The following is a 25,006-nucleotide window of genomic DNA, read 5'->3' as shown; positions in this document are numbered from 1 at the left end:
TAGTAGGAAGCTTCAGTGCATGGGAAGGTTTATAGAATTGACTGCAGTTATGGTTATGGAAATATTTAGAATTAATGTAGTAAACGTGGAGATGAGAACTGTAGCATCCATACAGGGGAATATTGGGTTTGCTAAGGAGTGGTGGTTTACCATGTCTAAGGAAACTGATTGTTTTTTTTTCCAGCTAAATACCATAGTAGCAGTCCAGGGGAGACATTAATTCACTTATTCAAAGGCTTAAATGAAAGAGCAGAAAATAGAGGGAGAAAGCAATTAGTAGCCCGAAGACTGTAGTTGCTGCATTTTACAAGATTTAGCACCTTCTTGCTTTGAAGGACAGAGAAAACTGAGAAGAAAATGGCACTTTGGTAGTCAAGCTGTGTGCAGTAGGTGAGAATAGGTGGGCTTTTCTGTACGGGGGTCAGCTGTCACTCTTAATGATCATTGTTAGAGGGGCTTGAGATTTAAAATTAGAGTGAATTATACAATTTTTTATTTTTTTCCTACTGGTATTTCATCCTTCTGGTGGTTTTGTAAAGATGCATTTGCACTGAAGTTGTGAATTCAGTTTCCCTAAACTGATAACACCTAGGCTATTTTGATAACACTCCATGCTTCGTCTGCTTCCCCACTTCCAAGAATACAATTTACTTGCTCTTTTGTCCCTCTGAGAACATCTATGTTGCAAAATGAATTGTGGACCAGCATCGGCAGAAAGTCAAAGTGACAAATGTAACCAAAAGTAAGGGATGGGGAGGCAGCGTGGTGCTGCAAGGCTCCTGCCCTTGTGTGGCAGGCAGGTGCATAAGCACTACTGCTGGCACCTGCCCCAGGGAAGGGGAGAATACCTGCCCTTTCTGTGGCACCCTTAATTGCTTTATTTGCTTTGATTGCTCCCAGGCAGGTTGAAACATGTTTATTTAAAGGAAATACGTGCATACGTATATGTACTTGAAGCTGGTTATACTGTTAGAATCAAGTCTCTCAATATATCATTCATAATATTTGAAAACTACAGCTAAAAGCTGAATTTCCTGCATTGCCAGAGAATGGTGCTGGACTGGTCAAGTACAATGAAGGGACTTAACATTTAATTACCTTTTACATTTGAACTAATTGGCCTTTTGATACATTTTTTGGAATTGTAAGAACTACAGTTGGACCATTTTTTTCAGCCATCAGAGCCTTGTGCATAACTGCAGTGTTGTGTATGGTTTTGCATATTAATGTTTTATGTTGCATACTATCATAATTTCCCTCCTCCTTTTCTGGCTATACTATTAGATTGAGTTATTTGGGATTCCTAAGCATCCATAAAGTGTTTTTTTTGGGGGGTGGCTTATTTTTAAAGACCACTTTGGGATGGAGATTGCAAGAAAATATCAAGGGGAACAACACTGCAAACAGTTCTTCACTTACTGAAGATCTGAAACTGGGACTAGTACTCTTCAGATGATATTTTATAGCATGGCTAATTAAATTCTGTGGAACCAATTTAGTAGAAAAATGTCTTTATTAGTGATGCCTCATGAAGTTATCCTGTAGGCTGGTGAATAACAAAGTTTTGAGTTTCAAGTTGTGTGCTAACTGGAATCCTCTTTAGGTTGAGAGCTATTTTTGTTGCTTTTAAATCATTGTGAGAGAATAAATTTGAAGGAACTAATTAATAATTGGAATCTAAAATTGTTGTCAAACTACCAAAATAATGGAAATAGAAAAGTTATTTACACCGAAGGGCCCTGATCTGACACCTAGAGAAGTGATTTTGTTTTCTTTAAGTCACAAATGGGGGAAAAACAAACAAACAAAAAAAAACCACAAACCAGTCTTGGGGGAGAGTATCCTACTTGTCCTGGGTTCAAGCAAGTCATTAAGGAATCTCACTTTTGTCTCTTGTTTGCAGAAGGTTTTAGTAGAATTAATGAAAATTGATGTGCAAAAATGAGCAAATTTTAAGACTTAGTGTTTAATTGAAACACAGCATGTTAATTATATTAATTATGGGTATTAACCCTCAGCAAACACTTGAAAGTAAAGTGACTAATGTGTATAAATGTGGGTTAGAGGGTTGTATAAATATAGAGCCTACATGAGTGAGACTTAACTGTGTAGCAGTAACGATTCTTCAGTACTTTCAAAAACGTAACCTTTTAAAATGTAAAAGTATTTTTTTTCCAAGGCTTATTTAAAATGTCACAATCTTTCTTTGCATTAAGGCTGCACGATGTGACTGTTGTAAGTCTCAAGGAAATCTCAAAGAGAAGGTGCAGTGGCGTGGAGAAATGAAACACTTCTGTGATCAGCACTGTTTGCTCCGTTTCTACTGTCAACAAAATGAACCAAATCTGGCAACCCAAAAAGGACCTGAGAACTTACAATACGGTACGTGCTGCCTTACCCTTGCTAAATGGCAAACAAAATGCTTCTTCTAAGTGAAAAATTCAAAGCTGCTTGAATTATTTTTTTGTTGTAATAAACTTGCTTGTGTTAGAGACTGCCCATTTTTGTTTTGTCACCAGATGCATTATTTATTGAGTTGCTAGATATTTTTTTATCCTAACTCTGTATTTTAATGCTCTTTTGAGAGCGGAAACATTTTCAGCTAATCAAATGCTTTTGTAATCACTTTTTTCAAAAACTAGATCTTTTTAGGTTAAGCGTAATTTTAGTGTTTTACCTTCATGGGGATAGAAAGTGGCTTCCTCTTTCATTGTGCTCCAGTGTTTTGTTACTTGCTCTGTGGAAGCATTTCTTTTCAAAACATGTTTTGGTCAAAGAGACCAGATAAACGCACTCAGAATTAAAAGGAAATGAAGAAATTGAATTAAAAGGAAACAAATGAAACAAACTCAAAGAAAATGAGAAAATGAGAATTATCTAGATGTGAGCAATGCATTGCCTTTTTTTTTTTTTTTTCCTATTGGCAATAGGTACCTTATATGTTTTCTGATGGGGCCAGAATGCATGTTCACATGGTTTACAGTGATCTAAATTGCTCGTCAGCATGCAAGTGAATCACCTTTTCAATGAATATAATTATATCAACACAGCTTCTTTGTATGGCTGTTTTCATATTTGAACTTTCCGATATATACTTTTATGAATGAGGTTATAGTCACATCTGTCTGCAGCATTGATTTGGCTTTTGGCTTTGTGTAAGGTCTGATGCCAGAGTAGTGAGGTGTTTGTGATGAGCAGTGTTGAGTACAGTTCTCACCTGTGGTACAGCGCTAAACAGTGCTGTTAATTTGACATTACCCTGATGATACGTGTTGTCTGAGTTGCTTACTGAAATCTATTACGATCATGAAAAAGGGGGAAAAAATCTAAAAATGTTTTCTTGCATTTTTTAGATCAGGGCTGTCAAACTCCTCGAACAAAAATAACAGTAAGTACATATTTTTAACATACATATAACCTAATTGGAGGCATTTAAAATGTGAGATCCTGGTGGCTAAAGATGACACTGTTAAAAATACCACAAACCAATGTCTTTGAATGATACTAAACTAAATTTGTGGGTATTTTTTAGTCTTTGTCACGTCAGTAGTTGAAATTAACTTTTAAATGTTCATATTTTATCTTTTCAATGTCTTCTGACATTGAAGCCTTTTATTTTACATCTGTGCTGCACGAAAGTGTAGTTACTCCATGAAGTCTGTCTGTTTTTTTGTGTTTAGACTGATTAGGTGTATTATTGAGTATAGAAGGGGAAGAGAATTTCCTTGATCAGTTAGAATATTGAGGTTGTGTTTCAGCTTTGAAGGGCTGAAAACAAAGCATCAGTTCTTAAATTCTAAGTGCTAAGAGTAGAATAATTGGAACACAAGGCCTGACTGACTTTGCTGCAAGTGGCAGAGTATGGAAGCACCACCTTCTGCAGGATTGCTGTCTGTGAGGGTGGACATCATGAGCGGAGCAGTAGCCTTCACTTTGAGTTTATCAGTTTTTGTCAACTAGTCATAAATACCATTATTAATAATATTTTTTTCATTGAACTTAGTGAATTTGGTTTGAAACTTGGTTTTGCTTTGTCACAAGATCTCACTTTTCTGTGAAAGAAGTATCTCAACTTCTTAATGAAAATATGGTTCTGTAAGGCAATTCTTAGTTTTAAGTGAAAGTACTGTGATGGCATTATAAAACACATTAATGAAAAACACAGAAAATAGCTGGATACCTGGGTAATAATAATTGGAATAGTTGACTGGAACTTGGGTAACTGGAGATACCAGCAAGCTAAACCGTCACGTTAAAAACATTTGGTATTTTATGTTTAATAGCTTCCAAAGATATTAATATGGTCTATAACTTTTTAAAAGATCATATAAAAGCTATGATAATAATAAATAAATGTGATACAATTATTTTTTACACTTTAGAAGGTGTTCTGCCTGTTAGTCTTCTGTTATGATTTTACGTTCTTTCCATATTTAAAAGGACACGTGGGGCTAGTCTTACAACATATGACCAAGTAAAAGTGACGGTCTCTGTTTCTTAAATCAGGTTCTAAAAGAGGTGCCAGGGGACAAAAAAACATGTTAGGAGCAAGATTTTTTTTTACCTGTTGACTGTAAAAATGCAGTTTGAGCATTGTGATATTCCCAAGTATTTGTTGACGCTATTGTAGAGCCAGCAGGGGGAGCTCAAAGTTTATACTTTAAGTATTAAAATTGTTTAGAGTGTTTTATCTAGAAATGATCATTTTTTTTAAAGTGATTTTTGGATTATAGCATACTTCAAGAAGATCAGACTTTGAGCCAAAAAATAGTTTTGCTATTCATCCTGGATTCTTTTTAACAGCTAAAATTATTTTAAAGTTATAAAATAGCTTAGATTTTACTTCCATGTATACAAGAAAGAAAAAAAAAAGTTGTTGATTGAAGTGCTAGCCCAGAATGAGCAAAACACTACTATGTTACATTCATTTTAGTAGCAGCTCACTACTAGAAATGCAGAATAGCACACAGTTAAAGAATAATAGTTAGTGCTGTTGTGTGCTTGAGCTTTCTCTTCAGTATCTTGTGCATGGAAAGTATCAACTGATACATTACATCAAAAAACCTTGTGTTGTTGCACTACGTTGACTTCAATACGTTTTCTTTTATTTGCTTGCCTGTAGGGCTCAGCACCACCACCTTCTCCAACACCTAACAGAGAAATGAAGAACAAGGCAGTTCTTTGCAAACCTTTGACGATGACGAAAGCCACATACTGTAAACCTCATATGCAGACAAAATCTTGTCAGACAGGTAACTCTTGAACCACTCTTTACTTTGTTACAGGCTTTTTTTTAAACCGTTATTCTCTTGGAACATATGGCAAATATTTTGATTTTTTTCCCTAACCTGCAGGTGTAAAATATATTTAAGTACCTGGCAGTGTTTGCCTTTTTCTTTTTTCTTTTAATAGAAGATGATTGGAAAAAAGAGTATGTCCCAGTGCCTATTCCTGTACCTGTCTATGTTCCGGTGCCTATGAACATGTATAGTCAAAATGTTCCTGTTCCTACAACAGTTCCTGTTCCGGTAAGTCAGACCAGCTTTATGTTTAAATTGGCATCCATTCACTTGAATGCAAGGGACCACTTTGTACTGCTGACTGTTCTCATTCTGCTCCACCTAAATGACTGCAGGATACTGCTGCACAATTTATTGACTTGGGATCAGAAATCTGACAGTGGCATATAATTTCCTGATTGTTCTTTAGGACCCATCTGCTTGCTTGTGTGAAAATCTTGCACTGCTGAACATTTTAGAAACAATTCTGAGTGATTTTTTTGTTTGCTGAATAACCATTAAACAACTAGATTTGTTCTTGTTTGTGATGGAGAAACTGAAAGATTGTGTTAGGGAGGGATGGCAGAGCAGGATAAACAAGAACAAAGAAAGGCAAATAAAAGAATCTTGTACTGGGAAAAGAAAGTAAGTTAAATTTGTTATCATTTACGTACCAAATCTCATCCAAACAGTGGTTAAAAAAAGAAAAAAATGAATTCATGAAATTCCATCTTTCACAAACAAGTCACTAAAAGAGGATGTTGATTTGTCCAAACTGTTAGTCTGAAGTTATAGTCAGAATGAGGTGTAGAGCTCCAAAATTCCTTCTGTTCTGATTTTGACACACTATAGTTCGTTGTATCTTTTTTTTGTGTCCTTTCCTTTTCTCCCTTCCATTCTGAATCATTTGTATTGATTTTTTTAACCTGTCAGCAATTTTTTTAGCCCACACTGAAGTGATATTTTTCTAATCTGTTTTAATTCGGTCTTCTAGAAGGGTATAGAGTTGGCATTCCTGTGTTGGTCACTGTTGTTGCTTTGTTGCAGCATTTTTTTAAATCTCTTCCTCCCTGTCTACACAGGTGCCAGTTCCAGTTTTCTTGCCCACTACTCTGGATAGCACAGAGAAAATCCTTGCAGCAATAGAAGAGCTGAGGGGAAAAGTGCCCTCAAATCCTCTGGAATCTGAGCTACTGACTTTGTCGGGGATGTTGCCTGAACATGATGGAAAAGCAGAAGTTTCTGACATGGCCAGTGAGTTAGTTACCATGTATTAGACTCTTTGGAGTGCTGGGGTGTATGTAAATAAAGAAGTTTTTTTTGATGGTTCTGTCAGTGCAACAGTGCTATTATTGAGTACTTATATTAAGTTGAAATCTTAATTATTTAAATATTTTAGAACATTTTAGCACATTTGAAGTAAAAAAAACTTTTTGAAGTCTCTTGCATGACTTTGGTGGGCAAAGTCATTTGTCTTATCTTTGTCTGTAAAAATATAAACATTTCTTTGCTTGTGCCAGCGTCCTGGCTGATAGCAAGCGGTCATCTGTGTTTGTACCCACAGGTTTTCTTCTCAGTGTAACTCAAAACAAGTCATAACCAGACCACTCTTCCTTCCAGACATGCTCAAGTCAAAACTTTAGGGGAAGTGTTCTCCACAGCTGTGTCCTTGAGGTTCACACCTCACATGGGTGTGAACAGCTTCCTCTGAACATGGTGGGAGACAGCAGGGGCCCATTCTCTTTGTGGTGATACTTTACTATGCACATTTTACGTTGTGTGTGCGGAAGCAGGGGTCTGCTAAAACTTAGAGAAACATACATTTCACAAGTGGAACTGCGGTCAACAAAACCAGATTACCTAATGATGCTTTGGCTCTTGATTGATTCTCACATGCAAGTATCATCTCTCTGAAGATAGTAACACATCAGCTGATACATCATTGCGGTTGTGATGCTCAGATGGCTTGTCATCCCAGCAGGGCACCTAAAAGGAGAGAATTCTCTCTGGGATCACTTTACATCTGAAGATCAAAAAATCCTGCATATCTTGTAATGCTGTTTTTTTTCCAATGCACATATCTATGTCCCTCTTTCCTAGCTCTGCTTTCCAAAATCCTCAAGTCTCTTCTGTAACTTTTCAAGAGAATTTGCTGTCTCTTTCAAAAAATTAGACTTTAAGGTTTTTCCATGACTCAGGTGAAGATTTTTTTTTCAAGCTCTTTCAACAAGTGTATCAACGGTGTTGATAAAGGACATGAACTAATGACTTGGGCCTGGTATATAGGAAGCCAACGGTGATAGAGAAGTTGCCAGTCCCAGGAGGCATATTGTTCCTTAAAATGTTGCCATTCTCTCACTAAAGCTGGACGTTTCTGGTAGCACTGCAAGGTTCTGGAGTACCGTGTCCAGTTCTGGGCTTCCCAGTACCAGAGGGACCTGGGCACACTGGAGAGAGCCCAGCGCAGGGCCACCAGGATGATGAAGGCACTGGGAGCATCTGTGCTGTGAGCAGAGGCTGGGAGAGCTGGGACTGCTCAGCCTGGAGAAGAGGAGGCTCAGGGGGATCTCATCCATGTCCCTAAATCCCTAAAGGGAGGGCGCAGAGAGGCCGGAGCCAGGCTCTGCTCGGTGGTGCCCAGTGCCAGGACAGGAGGCCATGGGCACAGCCGGGCACCCAGGAGGCTCCCTCTGAGCACCAGGCAGCACTTCTGTGTCAAGCTTTTGTTTCTCTCAGCCTGCCTTCCTTGTTTGCTTTTGAAGGATATCTTTCACTGACTTGAAAGTCTGTTCTGTTTGCTGGCCAAATTATGTAGAAAAGTAGTTATATATTTCAAGCCTATTTGTGTTCTGTGATAGGTTGATATGATCCAGATTCCCCAGTATCTGGTATTCTGTACACTAAGAGACTCATCTTAATGAAGAAGGACAGATGGGATCATAAGTATCTTTTCTGTTTAAAGGAAATCAGATTGAAGAAGTAAATCTGAGATCCCCAAAACAACAAAATCTAGCATCGTGATGAGCAGAAAAAGCAGTTTTAGAACCAATCAGGTTATAACAGTCTAAGTCTGTCCAATTTGACTAATCCACGTTAGTTAAAATATAAGTTTTTTTCATTTTTCTTTGTTTATTTTATTTATAGGTGTGATAGTTGAGTCAAATCTACTGAACTCAGAAACAGAAGCACAGAGAAGCTTGCCAGATGTTCCATATGAACGAGACCTTGATATTGAAATAGACTTTCCAAGAGGTATTTTTTCTATAATTTTAATATATATTGTAAAACAGACATTATGGACAGCCATTATACTTTGTTTCATCATCCTTTCACGGGAGCTTAATTTGATTGCAAAATCTACTTGGCTGACTCTCTTAGTAAAACTTTGCCATGCTGTTGCAGTACTGGGGACTTCCAAAGGACTTTCTCCATCTTTCTAAACATGGTATTTTAAACAGCATGGAAAGATAAGGAAGGAGTTAATCTTTCATAAGGTTATGGCTTATATGGATGTATCTTTTTTTTTTGGACATGGATTTAGGAAGGATATTTTGGAGGCTTGAAGTTTCAGACGGCATGTATCATGGAAAACAATAATGAATTCATCCTGAATCACCAGATATTTGCATGTGAAGTGAAATGATGGTTTAGAGTGGAGATGACAAGTAGATACTTTACTCGGACAGATAACGATAGGACAAGGGGGAATGGTTTTAAATTAAAAGGGGACATTTAGATTAGAGGTTAGGAGAAAGTTTTTCACTCAGAGAGTGGTGAGGCACAGAAACAGATTGCCCAGAGAGGTTGTGGATGCCCTGTCCCTGGAGATGTTCAAGGCCAGGTTAGCTGAGGCCCTGAGCAACCTGATCTAGTGGGTGGTGTCCATGCCTACAGCAGGGGGTTTGGAACTAGATGATCCTTGAAGTCCCTTCCAATCCAGGCCATTCTATTATTCTAAGACAAAAGGACAAATTTCCCACTGAAGTTTATTAGGAAGTAGCAGACTAGACTGCTGCACTTCACTTGTGTTACCTTTTAGTATCTTATTCGCGTCCATACATGTATTTGAAAAAGTTAATATTTGAATTAACAGGAAAATCACTAGTTTGAGACCTTTCTTGAAAGAAGGTCTTGGTTTTAAATTTTACAATTTCTACTGTTCTCTACAGGATGCAGGCAAAAAGTCTTTATTTCCTTACGCTGTGTCCTAATCAATACAAGAAAGCTCCTGGCTATAGGTAGAACTCCTTAGATGTAGCTTCTTTGGACGTATAACTCATACCTTCCCTGGGTAATTTCTATATCTGCTGTTGAAAGTCTCCTTTTGCCTTGTGCTGTAGATATCCACACTACTTGCCCAAACTGAGTTTCTCAGTTTGCTGCATGTCTAATTTGAAGATCAAGTCTTGGAATTAGGAAAACAGATTGACATTAATCTGAGGAAGTATTATTAGCAATATGTACCCTCTTTTTTTTTAACCCTCTTAATAAGAATGTTTTTTTCTTCCATGCTTTTTTTTCCTTCCTTATGTAAAAAGCCTAAGTGGAATAGTAAACAGTAGCAGTTTATAGTAGATGTTAATTGTCTTGGAGTGCTTCTGGTATTAGATTCTTTGTGATAGCAGGAGAAAGGCTGGTGTTTAGTCTGGGGTAGAGTTCTTAAATCTTTGAATGCAAAGGATATTTTATTTGGACCAGTTTTCCTACTTGTGGTGATTACACTTGGTGATAGTTTGAATAAGTTCTTGAGTAGTAAGGTGGTAAAATTGGAATAATCTTCAGAAGAGCATTGTTTTGAATGAAGTCATTGTTTGATAGTTGCATGAGAGATGAACCATCTTCAGTAAAGTAAATAAATTTGGAACTTATACCATTAAATCTATTCATATATTCTGTCATTCTGCTGTGTTGCCTGATGTAATAGACCTTCATCCTAACCCAGAAATGTTAAATAAATAGTACTTTGTCGTAATGCATTTTTATCTGTTTACCTGTATTACCATAATATCCGTCACAAGCTAGGCCTCCACCTTGTAAATATAGACTAAAAGCAGTTTCTCTGAAAGAACTGACATTCTTGACGCATTTTTAATCACATACAGTAGCTATATAAAATGCAAAACATGACTACAAAAGAGAACAGTCAATGAGCATAGTGCTTGTATTAAGTTAATTTGTATTTTTCCATTCATAGTTGCTCATTTTCATCGTAACTTAAACTTCTTGATACCAAAGACTGTCTAGGCAGGAAAAATTGTGTGAAGGTCCAGAGTAAGAAATGCTGTCGTAGTGATGTGAGATAGTTTTTGAAAATGTTCAGCATTGCATACTTTGCAATTTATTTCAAAAAAGCATTTTGGTAGTTTTGCCTTACCTTTAAAGTAAGAATAGGCTTATTCCATCTTAGTAAAATCCAGTCCTCGTTAACGTTTCATGTGTGCTTTTGTAGACCCTATATGTTAATGCATGCTGATATAGTTCATTGTCTTTTCAAATCAGTATTATCCAAAAGGAGTTAAAAATTAAGTTTCTGTTAATGTATTTTCAGCAACTGAGGAGCTTGATACAGAAAATGAGTTTTTATTGCCTCCCGTTTTTGGGGAAGAATATGAGGAACAGCCAAGGCCTCGCTCCAAAAAGAAGGTAATCACATAATTCTATTAAAAAGGCACAACATTTTAGTGGGCAAAAATATGCCATGATTTTTTCAATTTTCATACTGCTCATAGGCTCGTATTGCCTATGTACCTAGGGTATATAGTACCCTATCTTTTTGATGTAAATTGATACATAAAATAAGGACTTTATTTTAGTCCTCTGACTGTTAACAGTAAACTGTTAGATTTAATAGGATGATAGCAGTTTCTAAATTCTGATCCCATTCTTGCTATAAAAGATTCACGTTGATAGATTTGTGGATGTAGTGTGTCAGTGCTTCACCTGTTTTATATACTTACTGTATTTTCAATAATGTTTTTCTGCTTCAATTTAAACAAAACTCTCATGATTTAATTTTATAGTAAAATAGAAGAATGTTGGCATTACCATGGCTTATAGTGAGACAATAGCACGTACTGTATAAAATGGTTAAAAGAAGTTACTTTATTTGCTTGTAATTTTCCTAGATTTTATTTTCAGTTAAAATCCTAGTTTAGACATTGCAAACAAATTAGCCCTATTCTTTTATTTAGAAGGAAACTAACAGGCAATAGAGTTTCTGATGCCTGGCACAAAGCTGATAATAAAACTTACTAAGAATGAATGGGTCTGGTTTTAAATTTGGAGTCTGTACTATTGGTACTATCCCTTTAATTACACTGCTAGGCATGCTTTAATTTTGGACCAGTGTTGGCTTTCCCATTGATGGGTTCAGCTAAGCCTAAAAGTTGACCTGACAGATTGCTAGCATCTTTAACATCCTATGCATTGACAAAATGAAATCCTAAAAACACACTGAATTATTGGGTGCCTTATGTTCATTGCTTAATATGATATAACCAATGCAGCAACTCCATTATCAAAAATCTTTTGTCTGTTTTAGAAATCAGTTTGAAAGGTGAATTAGAAATGACTGTCAGCTTAAGTAAACACTCCTCTTAGAAGTATATTCAACACAGAAACTACCTGCTGGCTCTAGCTGAAGGAAACGTATGTTCCTTTATACTGAACCTTTAGTTTGTAATTTGGCCTGCAGCTTGCTTATTCTGCCCAGCTTCTGTTATTCCTGTTAGAAGCTATTAGTAGCATTAACCACTTTGTTTCAATGGCAGGGAGTGAAGAGGAAAGCGGTGTCAGAGTACCAGTCTCATGATGATAGCTCTGAAAACTCAGAGTGTAGTTTTCCATTTAAATATGCATATGGTGTAAACGCGTGGAAGCACTGGGTGAAGTCTCGGCACTTAAACGAAGAGCTGCCAGAATTAGAGGAACTGAAATCAAGTAAGTATATCCAAAAGTCTGGCATCCAGATTTTAATTTGGTAGTGAGAATTGCTGATATTGTCTGATTTTTCAGCTGGAATTTTTAGTAGAAATTTTCACATGTCCCTAGTGTTCCTACAAAAACTGTGATTATTTTACCACAGAGTTGCCACACTCTTTTTTTCCTAAAGAAATTTTCCCTACTTGGCTCAACATTCCAGGACTTACACTTCTAGTGAAGTCAGGACAGAACCTTTCTAGCTCTTCTTCATGCCCATTTAGGTTTTTTGTTTGCATCCTGATTTTCCTTGTATTCTAACTTGCCTTAGAGTTTGCACCTTTTTTGGGCTTCTTCTGAATTGCAAGGGAGGGGCATCCTACTTCTTGTAGGATGAAGAGATCTTCACCAAAGGCTGGCATTACAAGGCTTTGGAGTTCTGACATGGTGTGGCCTTCACTCCTGTGGAGCGCTGCTGCTCTTTCTGCAAAGCTCTGCTGTATGGACATGTATTTACACTGAGGGGAAAAGAAGGGACTGCTGGTACTCTTGCTGTTCTTCAGTTCCCACATGCATCTTAGCATTGTTGTGTTATGCTGTTGGATCTTTGGAAACTGTCATTTCCCCTGAAGGTCTCCCTCTACAACACTGTGTTCACTTCGGCATCTTGGGCTACTTCCTGCCTCTGTGTCATCCTCAGCTGTGCATGACAGTAATTCTTCAGTGGGTGATGCTGCACTTGGTTAATTAATTAGACTTTACTCTGGTAGCCTCGCCTATTTTAATATAGGCCTAACATTTGAACTACTTGTTACATTTAGACTCATTCATTGGTTAGTGTAGAGGACATCAAGCCAGTTTTTCCCCCTTTAGTCCAAAAATACCCCATCCCACCCCCAGCATGTAATAATACTGTTGTATAATGTAGCGTTTTTTCTTTATTTTACAGCAAAGTCTGTGAAATTAAAGGAAGATCTATTATCACATACTTCAGCTGAGTTAAACTATGGGTTGGCACATTTTGTCAATGAAATTCGAAGGCCAAATGGAGAGAACTATGCACCTGACAGCATCTATTATCTGTGTCTTGGGATTCAGGAGGTTAGTAGAGGCTGTAGAGATGGGAAATTGAGCTGTTGATTTGACTCTAATCCATTTCAGTGGGAGAATGGAGATAATGTGGATTTATTGTCTGAGAAGAGGCTAGGAGCTATTCTTAATATAATGGCTGTGATCTGGAACACAGAGAGGCTGTTGTATATATCATATTATAGAAAGCTGTCTGTAGAGAAAATGAGTTTGCAGACCCATGCAGAAAACTCAAATGTAAGCTGGTATATTATAATTTTAAGCTTTTTGCTGGGTTAAAGCAAGGAATTTGTAATCTAAAATGACACAATTTTTCCAAATGCTGTGCTTCATTTGATTGCTAGAGATGGCTTAATGTAAAAGAAGAATGAAATTAGGAATGAGCTGTAAAGATTTTACTAATTCAGTTACTTAGCAGATAGTGGAAACAAGCTATTTGAAGTGTTGTTTTGGGAGAGCGTAATTTATCAAATATTGAAGATGGGGACAGTCAGTTCTCTCTCTGGAATGCAAGAAACTGTGTTGTATTTTTTGCCTTCCACCCCAAATTGCAATTATATTTCAAAGCAAAAGGGAGGCAGTTTAGATGTATTTTATGTGAAGGCAATAACACATCACTAAATATGGAAAAAAAGCTATTCCACAGCTTATCTTTTAAGCAGAGAATGTCTTATTTTTTGGTACATAAGGCAAATCATAGATAAAATAAACCATGTTCAGAGCTGAGAACACAGAAAATTTCATTTAAGTTAAAAGGCAATAAAAATGCATATGATGTGGAAAGCAAGATGTTCACAAACTTTGTCATCCTGCTTAAACTTTTTTAATGTATAAGGCAAAGTACTTGAATGACAAATATTCAACAAATCTTTAAATCAAATAAATATTTTAACCAAAATATTTTAAAAAGAAATAGTGCTTCTAATAACTTTTCCGTATTAAGAGTATACAAAATTAAAGAGTTAGTTGGTATCGTTCCCTCATGGTTGAAATTTCAGAAGTGAGCCTTCATTGGCATTTTAGTCAATATTGCTACAAAGCATGTTTCAAATTCAGCTAGCTTTCTGCCACTGCACTTGCATGATCTGCTGTCTCTCTGTATCTTTCTGTTGAATAGAAAATATTCATATTGAGCTGATAAACATAGAGGAGCTATGTGTTTATAAAATGGAACTTGACTAATAACTTTTCTCTTTTTCAATTTTTCTTTGTGCCATTGACATTGTTTATTTTGTCTATTGTGAAAGCTAATTATACAGAGAATAAGATTTTTTTAGCTCATCAGAACCAGTGTTTGTGTTGTACAACACAAATATCAGGAGCTCTAACACATCTACAATGCCGAAACATTAAAGGAATAACTACTATTTATACGATTATGTAATTATTGCTTATATTTAGCATCCAGTATTTAATACAGGTGGTGTTAACAGCCCCACTTCGTTGTCTGGCCCAGTTGCGCCACTGGTACTCAGATTTATAGGAATTTTTGCCCTTGTTCTGAAGAGTTTGTGTTTCACAGAGGCAAGAGGAGCACAAATCTGGCAAGGGTTGCGGCAAACTTCTGTGTGCTAATGGCAAATTGTGTGCATTACCCTTTCGAAGAAAGAGGTTTAAACACACTATTGGTACTCTAAACACAATGTAGTTACCACAAAATGCAAACAAACTCCATTGCCTTCCAGTATTTTCTTACTTCTTCTTTCCATCTGACAACCCCCATATGGGTACTCCTGAAAGACAGGATAAATTGTCTGTTACTGTGTAAAGGGTATTGGCTCTGTTTAACTCAGAAGGGGCTCAGAGAACATTAAATGATGCCAGATAAGGATAAAATTATGCCAAAGATCAGCAATATTTTACTAACTTGGAGTAATACATCAAAGAAAGAGAGTGGGGAAGATGTGAGTTAGAAAGAGAGCACTCTCCCCCTCCATCAAAGTTACCAAACTCACTATGGTGAAGCACTGGCTCAGGCTGGAGCTTTTCTTCCTGGCTGTAGCATGGCTAGAGCACAGTGGAAGTGCTCAGGAGTCCATCAAGTCTTCAGCTGTCTTTCTGACTGTAACTTGTTTTTTTTCCTTAAAGGAAGCACTTGAAAAATCTGTTACAGAATACTAGTCCTTGATTCAAAGCAGTACCTTTTCTCCGTTCAGTTTCACTTGCAACTGAAATTGTTCTACCTCTGACCAGAATTGGTTCGATAATGATTTTGACATCTTTGAAGTACAGTTCTTGAAAATACCACACTTCAAAGTAGAGGTTGTCGCATGATGGGGTGGCCATCTAGCAGAAAGGGGTCCTGTGGAAAAAGGTGTTAGCCTGCCTTGCACTCCTGCTGCATCATGGCTCTCAGACTTTGTCCCAGTATAAGATGACTTTTTGCACATGTGGCACTGAGGGGAAGAGGGGCACTGAGGTGTTCGCAGCAGTGGCAGAAAAAGTGATCTTGGTGCACTGGGAGAGGTGGAATTAAAGCCAGTTCAGTTGGTCACCTTTTCCTTCAGCCCTTGATAAATCTGTCTGCATACTCTCAGCAAAATGCTAATGAAACAAGAGTGCATAATCTAATAGTAAGTCTAATAACGGGGTGGTTTGGGCAAAATTCAGGCTGTTATTGCTAAGCAGGTGTTTAAATGTGCTTTGGGCTGTAATTCAGGCTGTTTTCCATTGCAGAAAGCAGCATGCCCAATGGTGCCTTCCTGGTGGCTCTGGTTTCCTTAGAGCTCATAGAACCATTAAGGTTGGAAAAGATCTTCAAGATCATCTGGTCCAACCATCACCCTACCACCATCTCACTTGGAAGCTGCTAATGCTAATCCTGCCCCCTCCAGAGCTTGTAGTGTAGCAGAGCATAGCACTATGATATAGAAATGAAGGTTTGCTGACATGCATTTGGTAGTTGTGTAGCAGGGAAGACCCTAATGTGGCATTATCATGTAGACCCTGCAGCATTAATGGTCTGTGAGCCTCACAGATTTTTACAGGGGATGTCAGGGTTTAGCCAAACATATTCTGAACCAGAAAACCGTAATGTTTTTAGTTGAATTGTCACAGGCTTGGGTAGGAATTGGTTTCAAATGAGTTTTCGCTCTGATGTCAGTATTGCTGCCAGTGCTTGATTGAGACCTATGGGAGTGTTTAATACAGAGAAAAGGAAAACTCAATGAGGAAAAATGTTCAAGGGAGAGAGAAGCAAACCCTATGATGCTTATAGTAAGCAGTATTGTCTGGTTTGGAATTGCTTTGTAAAATCAAAACCAATGTATTTAGAAACAATCACATTTTGGGGAATATTGTACTTTGAAGAATACCTGCCTGAAGGAAGATGTGCTGGAAGCTTCTAGGAAGTGTGTTAATTCATTTTTCCTTATTACAAAAGTAAACTGCAAAGATAAGCAAATCAAGATATGCTGAACTGTTTAGTAAAAATGAGTGCAGTTTAATGTTATTTCAAGTAGGTGTACAGAAATAGATACCATTTCCAGAACTGGGTACATTTTTTGTGTCTGTCACATTTATTGTATTCACTAACAGGCTTGTTCACACAAAGATAACACTGGAGTGGAAATTTTAAGAATCCAATCCTCCGTTTCTTAGAAATGTCTCCAGAGAGGATAACATCAAACACTAGTATAGCCTTCAGCCATGAGTTCTTGGTAAAGGTTCAGAAGAGTTTCTGTTTGTAAGGTCAAGAGGGTGAAGAAGATAGACAGCAGAATAGGCAGGTGCCTTGCATCAACCTATCATTTTTCTTGTACTGCTTTTTTTTTCTCTGACTTCTGTGTTGTAGATGCTTTTGTCATTGACCAGACTTCACGAATAAAATGGCAGTTTCTTGCTAAATGTATTTTTTCTTTGAAGAAATAGCTGGAGGAAAAGATGAATTAGTATTATTTTTTTTCAGTGACTCACCGTTCACTGATACAATGTTGGATACAAGAACATTTTAGAGAAAAATGTTAGAGTTGTAATTAATCTATGATTCATATCTAGTTAAAAATTTACAATATACATTGCATTGGAGTTTTAAAACTTTTCCAGTATTTAGTAGGTTTTCATTTTATTTTCAGATACTGTTTTTTTTGAGAGTGCAAGTATTGTACTGACAAACAACCCTGTAGTGCACAGGATTTGGTCTAATCTGACATTGTAAATATTGTCTGTTACTCTCTTCTCTGTAGTATTTATATGGAAGTAATCGAAAAGACAACATATTTATTGATCCAGTCTACCAGACGTTTGAACAGGAATTAAGTAAAATCCTTAGAAGTTGGCAACCAAGCATACTTCCAGATGGTAATTTTCTTTTTGGTCATGTATGTTTTTCATCTCTTAATAGCTCCGTGTTCTTAAACATGTAGTTATATAGAAACATTTTATGTATTGTGATAGTAACTGATCAAAATATATAGATAGTAACTGATCAAAAATCACAAAGATTTCATCTAAGACTTCAATTAAGATTGTACCTGTAATTCTTATCTTTTTTCTTGGTAATCCATGTTGCAAGAATTGATTTTGCCACCACCTGTTAGTTTTAAATTGACTATCCATTTTCAGGAGAGAGAAACCAGAAAAAGCAGCTTGTTTTCAACTTTTTACCTGAGCAGGATTAATTTTTGCCCAAGTGAGTTCTCAAATGGGAAACAGGCAGGTGGGCACTGGGCTAATGAGCTATGTATTAAGCCTTAACTGGACTGGGAGAACTCTCAGTTTTGAGCCTTTTCCTCAGGAATATTGTTGGTTCATGGAGAAAACGGAAGTGTGGTATTCTAGGAAATTTTTCCCAGCAGATCAATTTTGGTACTAAACTGCAGAATCCATTCTTCTTCCATCTGTGCCACAATCTTCTTGTGAGTGAGGGCTCCTTCTTACCAGCCCCTTTCCTCTCTCTACTTGATATTGTCTTTTTTTTCTGTATAGCTTTGGAGGGCTTTGTTTCTGGCCCTCCCTATACAAACAAATTCCCTGGAAGTAATTTCCAAGTGAGATATCCATGAGCAATAAGAATGAAGGTGTGGCTATCCAGAAGTCTTTCATGAGCAGATTAAAGAAAACTCAAAAATATGCTTTTTTGAAGGGACTAAGATTAGCCCCTTGAACATTTGCTTTTATGTAATAAAGTGAGGGAGTGACATGTAAGAAATACTGTTGCAATAATTAAAGAAATGTATTCTGTGTAAAATTGCATATACTGATATATTCCTCATCAACCATCTCTTCCTGAAACAGTGGGTGCTGGTGTCTTTACTGGGTGTTTTTTGAGGGCATGGATGTATAATAAAATATGAGAGGCTTCTCTCATAAGCATTTTACTACATTTTACATCAAGCAAGAACTTTATTCTTTTACATCTCGACAGTTTATGGGCTAATCCATTTTCTCTTTTTTTTTTTTCCTGAAGGGTCGATATTCTCTCGAGTTGAAGAAGATTATCTATGGAGGATTAAACAGCTAGGATCACATTCACCAGCTGCTCTTCTGAATACGCTGTTCTACTTTAACACCAAGTATTTTGGTCTGAAAACAGTGGAGCAGCACTTAAGACTTTCTTTTGGCACTGTTTTTAGACAGTGGAAGAAAAATCCTCTAACAATGGAAAGTAAAGCTTGTCTTCGATATCAAGTGTCTTCCCTATGCAGAGCTGATAGTGAAGGTAGTATGACAGTTCCAAAATAAGTATTGCAGGAGCATATAAGTATTGCATCCACCTTTCACTCATCTGAGGGACATCTGGGCACCTTGCCAGGAGCCAGAGTTCTGCTGTTGCGTAAAGTTTAGCAGCCCTTGGCTCCTGGATCTTTAATGGGAGTATGTTGTCTGTGGAGACTACAGTAATAGTCTGCAGTAAATGATCCCTTTCAGCTCACTGGTCTCCATGATACATCTGGGACTTTGTTGTGGCTATGGGTTGCATTTCCAGTGTGCAGATATACATAGCTGTGGTGACTGAATTGCAGTACCTGGTGGGTTGAATTTTAGTGAGCCCACTCTGGGGCGTTTATTGAAAAATGTGCAATAACTTCAAGTTATGGCTTAGATGTTCTTGGTTTTCTTCTTAAAGATAAAATTACTACTGGAAAAAGGAAACATGAAGACGATGAACCAATATTTGAACAAATTGAAAACACATCTGATCCAGCTAGGTGCCCTGTGAAAATGTTTGAATGCTATTTGTCTAAAAGGTACGTATGAAGTGGTAATACAGAGTAGACCTGATACAAAAGGGGTACGTTTTGATGATGAAATATGCTCAAGCAAAAGAATGAATTGAATTCTTCTAAAAAATATGAAACGAAAGCATGGAAATTTCCAGTCCTGTAAATGGGCAATACCTGAAAAGTGTGGGAGCAGTGGAGTACTTCAGTATTGGTTGTCAAGGGCTCCATCTGGGAATGACAATATGATTCAATTTTCTTAACCAAGCAACATCAAACATCTCTGCAGAGAAATATCAACAAGGAATCTGGTAGGTTTTGCTACTGAGGGTGTTCGTGAGGTCAGCGTCTCTTCAGTAAGAAGCTGGTCAAGACAATGGATTTACTTCACATTAAGTCATCAGGAATTTGAAATGTAGATACTTTTTAGGTATCTCAAAGTAAGTTAAAATATTTTTGTAGTAGAAAAAATATTACTGACAGTGACCCAGCATTTAGAAATAGTTTGTTTCCTTCCAGTCTGCTCAGAAATTAATACATTAAAAAGGAAAAAAAAAACTTAGGGAAAATTAAAAAAAAAAAAAAAAAATTAGCAGCTACATGTTTTGGAAGTGTTTGAAAAGGGGATTTTGTGGGAAGTATTTTTCATTAATTGGAACAGCCACCACAGCAACTGATTTTAGTGGAGTTTTTTTTTTACGTAACTGTAAGTGGAATATAGGCAAGTGATACAGGAGAAGAAAAATTACACAGTAGATCAAAGGAAACAACACATGGTATGTGTTAGGAAACAATGTTTTACTCTTAAAACTGAAGAAAGATGTAGACAGAAGTGCAAGTATATGATGTTATAAAGAGAAACTTATGGTTGTCTGTTAATGCAAGCACCTCATTTTTCATTAATTCAGTTATGGGTGTTGGGGGGGTGGATTGTTGTTTTTTCACCTTTCCACTATCTACTGTCATGATCTGACGAGGGTATATTATTATGCTGTTGAAGGTGGTTTTTTTTTTTTTTTAACTGATACTCACATCCGGTAGTGGGGAGGAGATCAAATCACTTTTCTTTAGAAACATCTCAAGTTTGTGAAAAAGAACATATGTAAGTCCATTTGGAGCATTGTTTAGGGTCCCACTGTCTTGCAGATATTGAGATATTGGTCACCACTGCCGTCTAGAGCAGCAGACTGCTTTTTCTGGTTCCAATTCTAACAACATGTACTTTGCATCTTTGAAATCATGTAATTAACATATTTAACACTTTAAAATCTATTGTGTGTGAAATATTGTAAAAATTTTAGGTAATGTTAGCTTTTTGAAATATACTTGCCAAACTGTGGTTGAAATATACTTGCCAAACAGTTGACAATTGCAACTGATATCTGAGGGATCTTCTCATTCACAGTTGTGAGCAATATACCGTTGCTTGTTCCTGTAAAAATACTGGCTTTTCCAAAAAGTGGGAAGGGGGGTTAAAATATTTATATTATTAGAATATTTTAAACCATCGGATTTTTGGCGTCTAATCTGGCAATCTGATTGATGTGAGAACTGAAAAAATCAACATTCACCCCATCAGATGAAAGTAACACATGAAATTTTATCAGCCAGTTTGGGAAGATGGGCTTGATATTTTTACTAAAAACTGTGAAATACAGTTGGCTCCTGAAGTCTGTAGTATTTATCATATAGTCATAGAATAGCTTGGGTTGGAAGGGACCTTAAAGATCATCTAACTCCAACCCCCCTGCCATAGACAGGGATGTTACCCACTAGATCAGGTGGGCCAAGTCCCCATCCAGCCTGGTCTTGAACACCTCCAGAAATGGAGCATCCTTTTATGAAGGATAGAGCGTGAATGAGCACTTGTATATGCAGGATTGAAAATTATTTCCTGAGACTTGCTTAAATGGGCAAAATACTAGAATTCCTAGTGATTTAGAGGATATGTCTGAGTTGGATCAAGAATGTATATGAATTCTAAAATATAACAGGTCAGGTGTTAGGGTATTTTAAGGCTTAGTGACCAACCCTCTGAGTGAAATAGAAGGAATTTTAGTATTTTTCCACATTAATCTTCATTTCGTAACTTGCCTAAATACATGTAGAATTTCATTAACACAGTGTCAGAAATATTAATGTATTAATACGTTCCGTGAAAATGTTATTCTAACTCCCCTTGTTTTCCACCTTGTAGCCCACAGAATCTGAATCAGAGGACGGACATGTTCTATTTGCAACCAGAATGCTCTGTCTCCTCGGATAGTCCTATCTGGTACACTTCCACCTCACTGGACCGCAACACTTTGGAAAATATGCTCGTACGGGTTCTTTTAGTAAAAGATATTTATGAAAAAGACAATTATGAACTGGATGAGGACATAGATTAAAACAAACTTCCAAAAACATTCAAGAAAACAAACAGCATTAGATATAGTCATGCTGCTAGACCTTTATTATGGAGAACATTTCAAGTTTACCCTTTGTTTTATGAGTTTTGTAGCAGTGTGTACCCTCACCTGGGTATTACCATGTAAATAATCTGTGAGTGAAAGTTTCCATTATTCTGCGTAGTGATTTTAGGACACATAACAAACACATTTCAGATTCTTTTTTTTTTATTTTATTATTTATTTGATTAGGTATGTTTGTAACTTTTTACATTGCAAAATATGAATGAGAATGTGCCATGTGTAATTTTTTTTTTCTTGTAGTAAGAGACAACCATATTGCACAACTTTGCTGTTGCAAACTTCCTTGAAAGGACACTCTTTTAATGGGTTCTTAAACCGGATGGTTGTGTATGGGTAGCACTACTAAAGTTTAGAACTTGCTGTGTCTTTCAGAATTTTTAAATAAATTGTAAACTAATAGGTTTTTTACTTTTTAGTTACTGAAGCCTTATAAGGTTATGTAGAGAGATTCCATCTTATGTACCAAAAATAGACAAAAGAGAATGCTGTCAATATTGGTGTACTGTAATGTGAATCTATTCTGGTGAAAACATTTCTTTTGTTGCCCTTATTAAAACCTTAGTGTCCTTTCCTTATTTGTGACTCTCTCTCAATTGCCCCTACAAATAATATATGTATATATATAAATAAATGAGCATAAGCTTAAAGCATGTGATCATCAAGACATGTATTTTGTTTAAAAAAAGGCAAAAAAGGCAAAAACAAAGAAAAGGGAAAGATTAAAAAAAATGTCTGATGACAGTGCTGTATAATTCTTTTCCATTACTTTTCCTGCCATAAATGCTGGTACCTCATATTACTGTAAATCTGTCTTTGTAGCCTTAGCGAAAGGAATTTTAATGCTGTATTACATAAAGTAATACAGTGTACTAAATTTGAACTTCTTTGTCCTTGCATTGCTGTACTTAAATACAGTGAATACTTGACTATGGGTGGGAAAATTCTTTTGACTAATGCCTCCATTCAAAAGCCATATGATATGTGATGTTGCAGAGAAAGTTGAAAGATCATTTTTTTGAAGAAAACTCCTTTCATGTGTTCTGTATCTTTTCATTGTGCTTATTTTGCATAAGGAGTCTGATTTCCAGATACATGTTTATCTGCTCAAGTTTTGTTCCTTGCTCTTGTTTAACTGATGTGAGCAATATGGTGGCTGATACAATGACTTTGCTATTGTACTGAAAACATTGTAGTAGAATATTCTACTATAAAGTAGTAGTCATGACTTTTGCTTTCTTAAGTAACTTGAATTATGTTGAGAGGAATCATCTGTTAAAGGGGAAACTTTGTGTATGCATATATATACACCACCTTAGGACTCATTTCTTGCAAGGGCTGCATGGCTTTTTCATTTTCCTTAGATTAAAAGAATGCACATAAGGACTTATCTTTCTATGTAGAGAAATAAAGCTTCAGTTGCTTTGTTTTGGTAAGCAAGTTTATTTAAACTTCTGCTATTCTTGTGTGTCCATGAATACATATTAACTTTAGATATCACTATTTCAAAAGTAGATGTGTATATACTTATATATTTTTTCATTTTTTTCTCTTGACTCTAACCTTCCTGTGAAATCAAGAAATAATACACAGCAACACTCAGTAGATAACTTATAGCTACAATGCTCTTTTCCCTTTGTGAATGCACAAGAACTTAGTTCTTTAATAAGTTTTTTGTTGTTTTGTTTGTTTTTCAAGCAACAGCAATACAGTGTATCCGTGATACGTAAAAGAAATGAAGTTGAGCATCGTAATCATAGTTTTGTTCTGACCACTCTGGTTGACATCTCACTTGACCATCTTAAATTTTAAGTATGGGAGCATTCACTACTATTTACCTACCTAAAATGTATCATGTGATTAACATGGAATATTTCTTTTAAACATTCATTTAAATGTTTTGAGAAACGGTAATAAGAATCACTTGTATCCTCTTCTGTGTAATTTCAGACTTCAGTTACTTCAGCATGGGCTTCAATCTCGCCCTGTTTCAGACAGTGTTTAACCACAAACACACTTGTAAAACTACAGACTTTTATCATGAAACCTGAAGTACCCTGAATCAGGACTAAAGTTCAGTGTGTGTATGTTGAGTGTTTAGTCTCAAACAGAATCTGAATTGTTATTATCAAAATCAGATTGTCTATTTCTTAAATAATAAGGTTAGTTTGAAACATGGTATGCTGAACAACGCATGTACATTTTCAATGTCATTAGAAAACAAGGAATGCTCTCTTAATTTTATCAGAAATCATATTATCCTGAATTCATCACATTTACTACACAGGATTCACCTTTCATCAGTAAAAATATTAAAGTTAGGATTTGAAATAACTTTTACATACAGATCCATGTTGGAAACAAAAAGGTTTGACAAAAAAGTAAGTTATATTCCAGAAGATGGAGCTATTCCATCGTCAACCATAATGTTTTCCATGGGTTTAGCATGTCAAGGCCAAACATTGTAAACTTCTGAGATACAGTGGTCAAGAATGCATCAAGGCTCAATGTAAATGTGCTCTTCCTAAATTCGAGTGTTAATGATTGTTGTGCAGCAAAATGTGCAATGCTCTGTCCTACACAGAGCTCCCAAGCTGACTATATGCATCTGAATCCTGCCCTCTCTTTCCACCGTGAGAGGGAAGTGTGAAGTGGTAACCTGGATATTCTGGCCATCTCTGTAAGCTCTGGCACAGCTCACCTGCAAAGTGCATGTGGGAAGTGCTCTACATCTCCTCCATTGGAGATCTAGTCTTGAACAATTCGTCAGTGAAGTTGTAGCCTCAAGATACTGGGAAAATGAGAAAGCAGCTGTAAGCAAATTACATAGAAAATATGCCTCATTATGAAAAAATGAAAAACTCATGCGATCTTCAGAAAAGTAATTTGCTTCGTCAGTCACATTTTTTTCTGTGTATAATTGTGCAGTAATTTTGGGAGTGTGAGAAAAATGCAGCCTAGGTGTTTTTGTAATTACTGAACTAAGCGTAAATTACTGAAAAAAAAGGTTGTCATTGTGGAGTAATTTCGAAGGTGTACAATGTTATTTGCCTTTAAAATGCCACTGTGTGAATCTATAATGCAACAA

General features: G+C 36.5%; 1 protein-coding gene across 13 annotated transcripts in view; it reads left to right on the top strand.

Annotated features, from left to right (window-relative positions):
* The window catches only part of ZMYM2 (zinc finger MYM-type containing 2), a 91,842-nt gene extending 69,279 nt beyond the window's left edge, over positions 1-22,563 (top strand). For all 13 annotated transcript variants that reach the window (XM_080590211.1, XM_080590216.1, XM_080590214.1 and 10 more), the window contains 13 exons: positions 2,217-2,382; positions 3,354-3,388; positions 5,123-5,252; positions 5,413-5,528; positions 6,362-6,533; positions 8,424-8,531; positions 10,828-10,922; positions 12,050-12,218; positions 13,147-13,298; positions 17,471-17,585; positions 18,694-18,945; positions 19,354-19,474; positions 21,645-22,563. In XM_080590211.1, the coding sequence (XP_080446337.1) occupies positions 2,217-2,382; positions 3,354-3,388; positions 5,123-5,252; positions 5,413-5,528; positions 6,362-6,533; positions 8,424-8,531; positions 10,828-10,922; positions 12,050-12,218; positions 13,147-13,298; positions 17,471-17,585; positions 18,694-18,945; positions 19,354-19,474; positions 21,645-21,837 (1,824 nt within the window). In that variant the 3' untranslated portion in view covers positions 21,838-22,563. The remainder of the gene's footprint in view (positions 1-2,216; positions 2,383-3,353; positions 3,389-5,122; positions 5,253-5,412; positions 5,529-6,361; positions 6,534-8,423; positions 8,532-10,827; positions 10,923-12,049; positions 12,219-13,146; positions 13,299-17,470; positions 17,586-18,693; positions 18,946-19,353; positions 19,475-21,644) is intronic.
* The last annotated feature ends 2,443 nt before the right edge of the window (positions 22,564-25,006 follow it).

Source organism: Anser brachyrhynchus (assembly GCF_964034855.1).
Source record: "Anser brachyrhynchus genome assembly, chromosome: 1".
NCBI lineage: Eukaryota > Metazoa > Chordata > Aves > Anseriformes > Anatidae > Anser > Anser brachyrhynchus.
This window is presented reverse-complemented; position numbering and strand designations above follow the sequence as displayed.